At 38.0% G+C, this 13,238-nt stretch overlaps 1 protein-coding gene across 3 annotated transcripts in view; it reads left to right on the top strand.

The window, feature by feature from the left end:
* FILIP1 (filamin A interacting protein 1) overlaps window positions 1–13,238 on the top strand; it is an 87,863-nt gene that overhangs the window by 27,910 nt on the left and 46,715 nt on the right. For all 3 annotated transcript variants that reach the window (XM_025165893.2, XM_007426956.4, XM_007426957.4), the window contains exon 2: window positions 7,279–7,554. In XM_025165893.2, the coding sequence (XP_025021661.1) occupies window positions 7,285–7,554 (270 nt within the window). In that variant the 5' untranslated portion in view covers window positions 7,279–7,284. The remainder of the gene's footprint in view (window positions 1–7,278; window positions 7,555–13,238) is intronic.

Here is a 13,238-nt window from a genome sequence, read left to right as displayed (position 1 = left end):
ATGTGACGTCCAGAAAATAAAGATAGTGGCCAATCCTGTATTTTCTATTATTTTCCTCATAGATTAGCCTGCCTATCTTTTGGAGGGAAAAATACAATGAAGATGCACTTTCAAAAAAAATGGGAGCTTCTTTCTGAAAAGAAGCCATCTGTCTTTCCTATACAGCCAAATGCCAGGAAAGAAAGCTACTATCAAATAAGATCTACAGTAAAATAAAGAATTACAATTTATGTCAGTATTTCCTTTAATTTTAAAATTACTTTTATCTTTATTTTCCAATTATAACCTTCTAATTTACACACACACACACACACACACACACACACACACATTACTGAATACCATGCATGTATTCTGGGGATGAACATTCAGTCCTTCTGAACATTATGTATAATACCAGAATACACCAAAACATATATTAGGGAAGCCTACAAAAACAAACCAACAAAAACTAAAGCAATCTGTGGTCTTCCAAATGCTTTTAACTTCATCTCCCATCACTCAACAAAGGTTACTTGTTTTTAATTTTTATATTTTGTATTTTTTTTGTACTGTGAAGTAAAATATGCCTTGAGTATTCATTTTGAACAGAAAGGCAACATTAAATAAAAATTTAAAGCAGCCCTATAATATTCTGGGGTCCTTGTGAGAAATTAAATGTTGAGAAGACCATCAGCTTAGCAGGCTGCTGCCATCACTGACCTATAAGCCTACTTGGGCCACTTTCCCAGTACTGACTTAACGCATCTTCATAGCATCACCCAGGTATCACTGAAGTGATATAAAGCCTATCCTCATTACTTTATTTTGGCACAATGATAGTTGGATGACTGTAGAAGCTGCTGTAAGTCATTGGGGCAGGGGGAAGGACTCACAGATGAACCAAAAAACCCAGTGGAGGCATTTTGCCTGAGGTCACAAAGTCTGGAGGCTACACTGAGTGATGTCCTCACTGACTCAGATGTTGTGGAAACCCACCCTGAAAGTATTGTAAATTGTCCCCAGGTCCTTCCAAAGATCAAATATTAAGTTTTATGACCATACATCCCCTAAAGGTTATTCTAAATGATAGCTGGTATTAACAATCTTTCCTCTTGCAATGTTTTCTTGTAGCTACTTTCCTGCTGTACTACTTCTGTTCAATTTTTTTTTTTTTTTTACATTGTCTCAGCTCCCTTCTTCTATCACAATAAGAATTTATCTGCCTATGTGCAAGTATTTTCATGCATAATCCTGGCAACTTTTCTCTAAAGATATGCATATCAGTGCCTCTTGATAACATCATTCACTTTTCAGCTGAATGTGCAAAATAGTTTTAAAAAGAAAGAAAGAAAAAGAAAACATTGAGTTTGAATGTTGTCAGCTGATATTAAAGTTCTGCCTGTAATATTTACTGTGTGATTATTGTTCTACCCATGTGAAACATAAATTGACATTACACTGAGAGCACACATCTATGGAAACATCCAAACTTGTTTTATGTTACCTATTCGTAAGTTTAGAAGTTCATCTATAGCGTAGAAGCTGCTGTGCTACCTCTTACAATCATGCATTTTAAATATGAGAAAGAACATTTGGCTGTGATCATGTAGTTTAGGCACTGAGATTGTAATAAGAGTGTTAAATAATATAAATGGAATGGAAAATGAAATGTTTCACAGTCCAGAAGAAGTTGGCTTTAGAATTAAATACATCTAGTATTAATAGTGCTAATGTTGTACATAAGAGTGTTTTAAAGGGTTGTCATCAAGTATGAACATATGCCTATGTGCTAATTGAATAACATGTAGCATATGTTAAATAATACCTCTGATAAAAGTAATACATGATTCCTCATCAGAAGCATCCAGAGCGTGGGCAGAAGAGAAGCATGCTCCTATCCAACCATCTTTTAGAAGAATTGTCACTTTTCTGTTGATTGTTGTATATGTGTTGTTTTGATGAGTTGAAGACCAAATGCTCATCTGAATATTACACTTTTAAATGGGAAAAGGTGAGTAGCCACTGAAGAATAAGGGAGAAAGAACTAACTGAATCAATATTTCATGTCTGGCAAACCACCTCACACATTATTATCAGGCAGAGGGATTCCATGGCAGCAGAGCCATAGCACTATCTTGAAATACAACACTTTGCTCACTCATCTAGTTCTGTCTTCCTGATTCATAGGGGAACCGTCTCTACCTCTGTAAGCAATTGCACTAGAGCTTCCAGATCTGGCCAATTTCTTTCCTGCCATCTGGCAGTCGTCCAGAATTTTGTAACCCAGATCGGGTAGCTCTGTTCTTCATACAGTGTATATATTTGCAGAATAATCCTGAAATAATGTGATCAGTTTTAAAGTCACTTCCCAAAGAACAATTCACATTTTATTCACAGGCAAAGGATCATTGGCTGGATTATCTGATCATACTAACCATGGTTTACCTTAATCAAGCATTGTGTTCTGAACTTGGGTTTGGCTCATACGTAATGTGAAGCCATTCCTCACGTTTTATAAATCACAATGGCAAGTCTCATATTGCACTAATGTCCCTCTTCCTGAGTTTTTGGTGGTGGTTGATTTGGTTTTACTTTGATTTAATTATTGCTAATCTAAATAAACCCTATTATGGTTTGGTACAATGTATGAACTGTCATGTGAAGCTATATTGTCATATAATAAAGCTAGGAATTTTTAATACAAAATAACAATTCGTAATAACCTCAGTGCTACAAACCTTTTCAACACATGTATCCTAATAAAGCAGATGTTTTTGATGTTTACTACAGAAGTTAAACTATGAATAAATCTCTGGTTATTTCTCACCTTAGTAGATAATGTTAGGCAACTCACTCATCTGGTTCACAAATAATACTAAGCCATAATATGATTTGCTTTTTTTGACTTTGCATTTGAATAAATCTAGATAATGTGGTTTATAAACTATGTTGTGTGCCGTTTTAACCCATTGATTATGGTTTATTTAACAAGACATAGTTTAAAAGCCATATCTTACACTATAGTATGAACTCAGTAACTGATTCTTAGTTTAAGCTCATCATATTGAGATATTGTACAGTATTGTTATGTGTGCGTGCATGCGTGCATGCGTGCGTGTACCTTCGAGTCAGTCTTGACTCCTGGTAACTGCCCAGACAAGTCCCTGCAGTTTTCTTGGCAAGGTTTTTTTCAGAAGTGGTTTGCCATTGCCTCCTTCCTAGGGCTGAGAGAGTGACTGACCCAAGGTCACCCAGATGGTTTTGTGCCTAAGGTGGGATTAGAACTCATAGCCTCTCGGTTTCTAGCCTGGTGTCTTAACCACTACACCAAACTGGGTTTCATTGTTACTATTAGAATAACTGAAATAATGGATGTGATGTGTTTGGTAATCTCTCAAGTTCTCTATCTATTATTGAAAATCTGGCTCTTGTTTACATTTCAACATAAATGCATGCGAATTTGGCCCTGAAAATATTATTTGGATTTTCTGCTTTTTTTCCTATCAATTATACAGAATACTCATATATTTGTACTAATAAGGCATTTTATTCATATGATTTTGGAACAGTGACAAACTCTTTGAAGTAGGTTCTTCTAATCCTATTCATACTTTTAGAATATAACTAGCTCTGATAAAATTCATTTTTACTATAAACATATGCTTAGGACTAAAAATGCTTGTGTGTTCCATTAAAAACAAACTCAAGTTAACATCTAAACTTCTGAAAATTCTGTTCCTTGCATCCTCAAATTTATTTAGAAGTTTCAGCGATATCCTGGTATTGTCAGAAGTGCAATATTATGTAAAGTGCAATATAAACTGCAGTATCCTTACAAGGAAGATTTGAATAGTTCCTTTACTGTTTTGTTCCAAACCTTAGTAGCACTCTAGGAAGCATTTCATTTACATCAGTGTTTCTCCTCAGAATTCTGGGAGTTGAAGTCCACCCATCTAAAAGCTGCCAAGGTTGAGAAACACTGATTTACATGATACTATACTGTATATTGGTTCATTTATAAGATGATGTGGGAAATTGTGACCAGCCTGTTTGTTGATTAACCTATATTGTAATCAGTGCAGTGATTGCCCAGCTGGTCATTCCTAGTTTATTTTAAACAATGGTGGAGAGAGAGAAATGCCTAGTCAAAGCTGTGGATGCACATTTATCCCACTCCTTTTGCATTTTCATCATGCATTTCATTCTCTGAGCTTATGTGGGGAGTGAAAAAAAGCAATAGGAAAGCTACAGATGGACTAATTCTGTTTTACAGCCATTTCAGTCTCCTGACTGTGTCTGAAGGACAGAAAGAAGAGTTAACTGCACATTACATGTTCTGAGTTTGAATGGCATAGTTGGCCATGGTGATTCCCCATAATCACAATTTAAGCCATGGTCTGCGTTTGAATGTTACACAGGCCCAGCCACAAAATGGCTTAATGTTTCATAGCAATTTAGAGATGCAACACAATGGCATTGTTTGCTTAACAATATTGTACTGCATCAGTCGTAAGGTCTGAGTTCACAGAACCTGCTAAGTCAAACAAAGAACACTATAAAGTAGTACAAAATCTGAACCCAACCAATTATTGGTGTGTTGTTATTCTTTCCTTTTCTTATTTTCATTTTGCCATTTTGGCTTACCAATTTAGTTTTCACCAGGTAGGTTGCAAATTAGAACTTCCTCTTTTAATTTTGTTTGGTTTTGTTATTGCAAATTGTTTCCCATATAATTTTGTACTGTTAAACAGTTCAATAAGAAGATGGGATGCAAATCTTTGAATTCCATAATAGGTATCTTCAATTTAATCAACAAGAAACCATTCTGGAAATAGACAAGGATGTCACGATAACATATTTTTGAGCGGTTTCAATATGGCTATGTCATATTATTTGGTGTTGTGGTTAAGGCATCAGACTAGAAACTGGGAGACTCTGAGTTCTAGTCCCACCTTAGGCACAAAACCAGCTGGGTGACCTTGTGCCAGTTACACTCTCTCAGCCCTAGGAAGGAGGCAATGGCAAACTACCTCTGAAACCTTGCCAAGAAAACTGCAGGGACTAATCCAGGCAGTTGCCAGGAGTCAACACTGACTAGAAGGCACACACACACAAGTCATATTATTAATACAACCTCTCATCTCATCCTTTCTGGATTATAAATTGGAGAAAAACTGAAAAATGGAAGAGCTAGATAGAGTTTAAATGCATCCAGGCTGAAGGTTTTTAAATAAAATATTTTAAAATGTTATCTGAGGAAACAAAATTGGATTTGTTTCTTCTAAAAGCTCAATGTACTTCATATTCTGAATATGCCACAGTCATGATCTCACTCAAAAAGCACACACTTAAACCCATTGAGCTTAATCTCCTAGATTTAGTTAAAGTAAGTTTGTAGAGAAATGGGCTTGACCTAGCCAGATTAGGAACTATGCATGCACACATCCTTTAAAACAGCATTTGCTGTCATAATGGCAAAGTCATTACGATGCAGGGGACCTCCATGGTCACTTTTTTCCACATTTTCCACTGTTTCATCTGAGATTTTGATGAGTGAGGTCACTTGTGCTGCTGCCACTAACGTAGAAGCAAAATGAATGAAGGAAAGAAAAGATGAAGTAGAAGGGACAGGCAGCACACTCCTCTGGCCTCAGATAGTACTCCATCTTACAGTATATGGTTTGGCCTTCATTCTACTATGAGGCTGCAATCCAGGAAAGGAGCTAAAAGGAAAAACAGATAGATTTGCAAGAAATCTCTTGTTCACAATAGCGTATCAAGGGGTGACAGCCAGTACTACTTTAAATTGATATACTGATACATTCTTATAAGAACTTCCAGCTCAAACTGTATTAGGCCTCATCCACCCAGTCTCCTTGCACCAGCTCCAAGACAGCCCACGCGCTAAAGACTTATCCTCACAACAGAGACTCCGTCTTGGTGCCAAACCATGGTGAGGCAGGCTGAAGCTGGATCACAGTGATCCGGCAGGAAAGAAATATTCTTCATGAGAAAATGGAAGAAGATCCCTGTGAGAATGTTTTATGTTGCACTGAGGAGTCCTATTGGGCTCTAATTGGCCCACCATCAGATTAGCCCTCTCATGCTGCTGTTGGGCTCCATGCCTCCATGGCCATTTCTGGCTTGGATGCCAGGGAGACCAGAACTTCAGGCTTTCCTGCTTTTCGCCCAATAATTCCTGTTACTTTCTGTGTGGACAGCAACTGAGCCATAGTCAAAAGAATGCTGTGGGAGCTGCTGTTTTAATATCAACATACCTTCTTCTCAAAGATGGAAGAAAAGCACAACAATTAGGCTGTTGAGTAACAAAGGGACTTTATTGATAATATTCTCCCAGAGCCAAGAATACTATTAGGAAGCTAATTTTCATTAACCATTGTTCTTACAGGAGAAAATGTTTATGTTAAGGGATGATATTTACATTCTGTTTAGTAGCCATTATATATGTATGTTTGAACATTATTCTAATAGAAATAAGGTGATAAAAGACTCTCTACTAGACCAGTGTCAGGTGCCCAACTTTGTTGCTATGATATACTTCACTCCATGGAAGTAACCAGTTTGCCTCGTTGAGATGTGAAGATGCTGCAGTTTACCTCCTTGAAACACTTCTTGTCACTCTAAGACCACTTCTGGAAGTTCCAGTATCTGGAAAAGGCTTCTGTGCATGCAAAGTAATTCCTTCCTGCTACCACAACTGTGGACAACATGTCATAATGATCTGAAACAAGTTTTTAGAAGCAGAAGCAGCTGCATTCCTTTATGAAACAGCTTCAAATGGTGCTTTGCTCCTAGCATCATGAAAGCAATGAAATGCTTTGAATTTTCCTTAAAATTCAGAATCATTCTCCCCCAATTAGGGAGTCCAGAAAATATTTATGTGGCTATATGACATAGCCATGCAAAATTCTTTCCCTCCCTCCCTCCCTCTCTCCCTCCCTCCCTCTCTCTCTCTCTCTCTCTCAGATTCTCTGGTTTCCAGTGACCAGTTACAGCAATTTCCATCACTGTTGCATTGCAGCAGTGAATATGTAAAGCTCACTTGAATATTTAAATTTATATTTATACAATACTCCATAATATTTTGCGCCAAATGTTGTCAACTGATGTTTATTTATAATGAGGCTGAAAATGTTTGGACTACTTGTAGTATGGTTACAACGGATTCATTCTGGGTTGTCTTAAGACTCCTGTGCAAATAGACAAGCTGTAATTTCTTAAAATGTAGAAAGAAACTTGCCCATTCTTGCATTCAATTTTTTCCCCTTTATCTAGATCAAAATGAAATCTCGAAATCAAGGTGGGGAGAGCTCATCCAACGAGCAGTTACCCAAGTCAAAGACCATTATCAACTCTTCAGAAAATCAAAACCTTCAGGAAGATAGTAAGAAAAAGAACAAATCTAATCAGAAAGATGAAATCTCAGGTCCAGGAACTGTGAAGCAGCGCAGCAAATTACAAGGGCCTAATGAGCGGAAAAGCAAGAAATCAATAGAACTTTCTAAAGAGGACCTCGTCCGGCTCCTGAGTATAATGGAAGGAGAACTACAGGTATATCTGAAATCTAATTATTTAGTGTGAGATGTTTGTTCGTAAAATATAAAATACATTTGTGACCTAGCGATAAATACTTTGCTATTAGAAGTTTTCAGCAGAGGATGAAAAACCGTCTGCTGGGGATACTCTTTTTCCATTTCTTCTCTCCTGCTGAGAAAAATGCTACACTAAATCACCTACTAAACCTTCTCCAACTCTATGGCTGGGTTTATATAACAAAGCATTAACAAAGCACAACTTCTGTGTTTACAAAAAATGTTATGCTCCACTAAATAAGCTATACTACAGTTTATGGTGGTGGTGTGGTTCCAGAATATGCTAAGACAATGGCTGAGTTCCCACAACATGGAGAACCACAAACTAGGCCTATGGGAGAAGCACAGGTATCTGCAGGAAGGGGGATACACATACAAAGGAGTGTGGCTTTAATCACATGGTCACTCCCACCATCTTGGCCTTTTGTTCCCCCCCCCCCCCACCGCCCCCCATGGGAATACTGCTCTTTGCTTTGAGGAGGGACTTTACATTGCAGAGGCTACATGATTCACTTCACTGAAGTGCAGCAGTCGTGTGATTTACCTCCTCAAAGCATGTAATTTGTTGCTGAGGTAGCGCTGCTGCCTCCAGTAGTGGGAAGATACTTCTGCACACGTCCTGCACATGCACAGAAGCATCTTCTAGTCCTTCCAGTGAGGTATAGGTTATGCTAGAGGAAAGCTCAGAAGCAATGCAGAGTGAAAGAACTTGACAACTTCATTTTGTTCTTAGTACTTGGGATTCAGACTGCATCCAATACAGGTTTGAAGGAGTGTTCAGTTCATCCCATAGCAGGTTTGAAGGAGTGTTCAGTTCAAAGTCCCATCAAAGTGAAACAACATCTGCAACAGCCCAACACAAATTACTCAACCCCACTTTAGCTTAGCGCAGCCTGTTCTGCAAAATGAGATTTTCATTCTGGAAGTAGGGGCAAAGGAGTTGGTGCACTTCAGATGAAGTCTGTATATCAGCTACTCTCAACTTCAGCTACAATGGTTAAAAAGGCATTAGGGCTCCTGGAGTCCAAAATGTCTTGAAGACATCTGATTATCTTTCTCCTGTTCCAGGATGTAAGGTGCACTGTTTCTACTTGTATTCTCGAGTTCATCACATAATTTACTCCTTCTAAATGAAGGTGGCTCAGTTCAGACCCTGAACGTTCAATAAAAGTGCAAACATATGCACAACTGATTGCAATTAAATCTTATGCCTCTTCCAAGTAAGCATGTATAGGCTAAAAGTTAGAACTGTTTAGAAGGAAAACATCTCATTTTGAGCAGATTTCCCAGTTTATCTCATAACTCTATTTGTCAGAATATTAGCTTCACCACAAGTTGCCTGTAGAACAAACCCAACTGCCTCCTTTCCAAAAGAGCAAAAGACCAAAAGAGCCTCCTTTTGTCATCAGGCAGTTCTCTCTTGTCTTGAAAGCTAAGATGGAGGCAGGTTCCACCTGAATTACACAGTCCGTAGAGAACAACCTTTGCAGAAAAGAATCTCAAACAGAATTGAAGAAAGTGAAATAGAGTTTGTTACTTTCAGTCTAACAAAACATACCACAGTAAGATATTAGGAAGGATAGTGTATGTGCAGTCCCTCCCTCCCCCTGCTTGGGAGAAAGAAAGGCCTGCTCTGGGAATCTCATCTTCAATTTCAGGAAAGATTAGCAGCATCCCCTGATCTCTATAAAGGAAATGAGGGCTCTATTATTCGCCCTCTGAGTCTGTATGACATCATCTGTATGATATCATCTGTCTCATAGCAGCATCCCAAATTCACTAGTGAGAAAAGAAACATTTGCTACCTTACCAAGAGCATATAGAACTGCCTGATCATGTTAAGTATTCTTACGCAATTGGAAAAACTGATCAGAAAATACAGAAAGCCTTATCCTAGCAAAATGATAGAAGGGAAACTCAGTTTGCATTGATTCACAGGGTTTGTTAATCTCAAAGAAAAGCTGCTAGTGAGATAAAGATTCCAAAGGCCTGTGTATATTTTAAAAAATAATTTCCCAAATGAGTTTTATATTTGGTCAAGTCAAGAAGTCTGAAGCCTGCCCAGAGAAAGGATGATGATAAGTGCAAAGCAAACCAGAATAAAGATTCTGGCAGGACAGACGATTTCAATAATTTAATATCCTCACGTGTATGTGTATCTGATCACTTTCTTAATGAGGATATATGTGTTAATTTTTCTGTTCTGTATAATAATAACATGAAGATGATAATTTAAATAATGCACTAGAATTGGGAGGGAGATTCCTTGTTTTTATTTGGAAGATAAAGAGCCATAATGCAGTGTATGGACTACAATTTCAATCACCCATGAAAATGGAAATTATATTCCAACTCATCCAGAGAGCAGCAAGTTGAGGAAGTTTGCTGTAATATTTGGAAAATACATAGTTAAGAGAAAAAAAGCATTAAATTAGTTTTATTTATTATTCTTAGAATCAGCCATGGGGGCATTATCATTAGTTTTAAAAAAAAAAAAACAGAGATTTTCTGGGCCTTGCTACCAAATGAAATTTCTGTATACTGGCACCTAAGTTAATAATTCCTAAGATATATGTTTGTGCCTGCTTAAATATTCCAGTGCTCTGAGTATGATTTTCAATGACAATTCATGGCAATTGTAAATGTTATGCTTGATCGTAGTCAAAACGATAAGAAGCTTCTTGGTCCTTGGCTAAGATTGAGTATAGTTTTTGTTCTTATCAACTGTAAATATACTGAAACCTAGTTTTAAAGGATTAATTGGGAAGGGGGGGGGTATTCCTTATTCTCGAAAGTTCAGTGAATGGAAGGGTATGTCATTGCAGCAGTGCAAATGATGCAAATTATGTCATTTAAATAATAACACTATCGTACAAATGATGCAAATTGCAAAATGATGCAAATAACACTATCGTACAAATGATGCAAATCATACAAAATGATGCAAATCGTACAAATATGCAAATAGATGTCATCTATTGCATGCAAAGTCTGTTCTATCATGGTCTGGAAAATCAAACTATCCTGTCTATATTTCCTAGTTAGGATACTGACAAGAAACAAGAACCTACCTGCATACCCATTTTCACTCTCTCCCATGCTATGAAAATGCAATTAATAATCTAATGCCCAAGCATAGGGTTCCGTGAGGAATAATTATTTTCTGATATTTATTGAGGTGGAAGTGGCTCTTTAATTTGACATGGAAATCAGGTTGTATGGGGCAGTGATCAGGCCAAAACAATGAAACTGGTGCCTAGGTTTGGATGATGTGACTGACTATATCAGTGTTCTCCAGAGGAATTAACTCCATCCTTGTCCTGGTAGGCCACATCTTGGGGCTGGTTTTCTTTGAGAGAGAGAGAGAGAGAGATGGTGACGCTTATCCATTATCCCTCTTTTCCATCACCCTTCCCATATGGCCCCAGGGGTGAAAACTGAATAGGACAAAGACTCATTTTTATGGAGTTTCTCAAGGATTAGCCTTTTCTTCCGACTTCCAAAACAGAGAGGAGTATTCCATGAATCTTCTCAATTCTGGTGAAGGAAGGGAATTAGTTACAGTTGTCATTTGAACAGGACCACCAAATTCTATCCCAAAACTATAATACTGGGTGTTGTAGAGCATTGTCACATTGGTCATTGGTCCTTCTCCCAGCCTTGGGTGGGGTGATAGTGGTGAAGTCCTTGATATGAGCCATGATTGAAGGAAGGCAGAGTCTAAGACACCCTATTTTGTTCCTTAAAGCTCCTTAAAATTGAACCCTACCCACTCAAAATAATTGGCAGAAGAATCAGAAATATATGGGCCAATGTTTATACTTACTATGTTATATATTTTTTCTTATAGAACATGTCTAACACTCTGGTGAGTGCCAAAATATATAAATACATTAAGATGCAATCTGGTTTATAATGGCAATACTGTTCCTAAATCAGTGCGCTGTTCTTTCCTTGTCTTAATATATCAGACTTGAAAAACGGAATGAAATTTCTTTTTTAAACAATATATATATCTTACCCGCTCAGCACTCATTTTAATGAGGTCAGATGCAAAACCTTACTTTTAATGAAATCTTCAAATGAAAATTGTTTAAGATTTTGGGCTTCATGCTCCACCTAATGGTTAAAATGGAACAAATTCTGTATTGTGAATTATTCTATGTTGAAGTCCCTGTATTTTTCTAGGTTTTGTATCATTTAATCAACTTTGAATTTAAAAAAATGCTGGATGATTCAAGAGATGCTATCGAAAGAATATACAGTAATTCCTAATTGGTTACATTTTTATCAGAAATCAACTGCATAACGGGACTTTGCAAATTAAATGCAGAGAGGGGGAAGAATGGGGGAGACCATGTCCACTGTAAATTCAACAGTATTGTTGCAAGGAAGGGGAAGCAATGGTGCTTCTCCACTCCTTGAGACCTGTTTTCAGATTAAGTGATTCTTTCTGTAGGAAGAGAACAGTTTTAAAATGGGTTGCTAGGAAAAGGTAAGCAGCAGAGTTCCATCCTTTTTCAGTGATTTCGCTTAAAATCCAAGTGGAAATCAGCCATCTGCATGCAGATGTCTGGAATGATCAAAACATATTGCTTCTCTCTCCATTCCCCTGATTCTGCTCACATTCCTGAGAGGGAGATGAGAGTCCCTACTTCCTTGCAACTCTTTTTTTGCGGGAGGGGGCTGGAGGAGGCAAAAGCAGAATACTGTAAAAAGCACAATACAAGATATCCTAAATACCTACAAGATATCTTAGGACTATAACTCCCAGGATTCCCAGCCAGCATGGGAATGATGTATTACCTCTACAACTCCCAGAATGCCCAATCAGCTTTAATATATCCAAGGGACACCCCACAGGCACCAAGAAAAATCTTGTCATTTGTGAGCCTTCAGTAATTGGGGAATAAGAGCATTGGGCTGTTCTGTTTACCTTCAGTCATCCTAGTCACTGATAATAGAATCTACAGATGGCTAAATTTGTCCATGGGCACATTTATAATAGCCAGCTACAGCTTCCCTCATGTCAGCTGATTTACCCACTATGATGTGCTAATTCCTAAAGCATGCAAGATATATCACAACACATTTCGATCTGTGTACACAATCTACAGTGACCTTTTGAGTTTGCTTCTTGTACTGCCAAGGATCTTGGAATCGTGGGCTTTAGCAGCCCTCCCTTTGTCTGATAACAGCACAGAACAAAGCCGCTTTTCAGTGTCAGGAAAACGAGAAGTGGTATCTTTCAACCCTTCCAACTTCAAACAGAGTAACTTTAATTCCTTGTCATGGGAATTCAGTATCCTTGGACCAGACCACAGATAATGAATTATGTCAGCTCAGAGCTCGGGTGGCGTGTTCTCTTTAGACAGAAGTGACATCATCTATGTAACTCTCTGGCAATAAAGCAGAACCAAAGCTGCGTAGGCAGGCAGCAATAGGAGGCAGATGTCTTTCAGGGTCCATTGGATCTCTTTCAAAGCATGGGGTGTAAAATGCTACTTCTCTGCATCATTACTACTATCAACGTTTGTGGACCGAACATTTGCAGGGACCAGAGGTGGGCAGAGCGAAGTGGTATTCTCAGACCCATGGAGGCACCATTAATATATACTATAAAAGGAAGGAACATTCAACAGA

The sequence above is a fragment of the Python bivittatus genome, unplaced genomic scaffold (assembly GCF_059951505.1).
Source record: "Python bivittatus isolate LINGU-HERP-01145 unplaced genomic scaffold, Pbiv_v1 ctg000020_np1212, whole genome shotgun sequence".
Classification (NCBI taxonomy): domain Eukaryota; kingdom Metazoa; phylum Chordata; class Lepidosauria; order Squamata; family Pythonidae; genus Python; species Python bivittatus.
The sequence above is the reverse complement of the archived record's forward strand: the minus strand, read 5'-3'. Positions and strand labels throughout refer to the sequence as shown.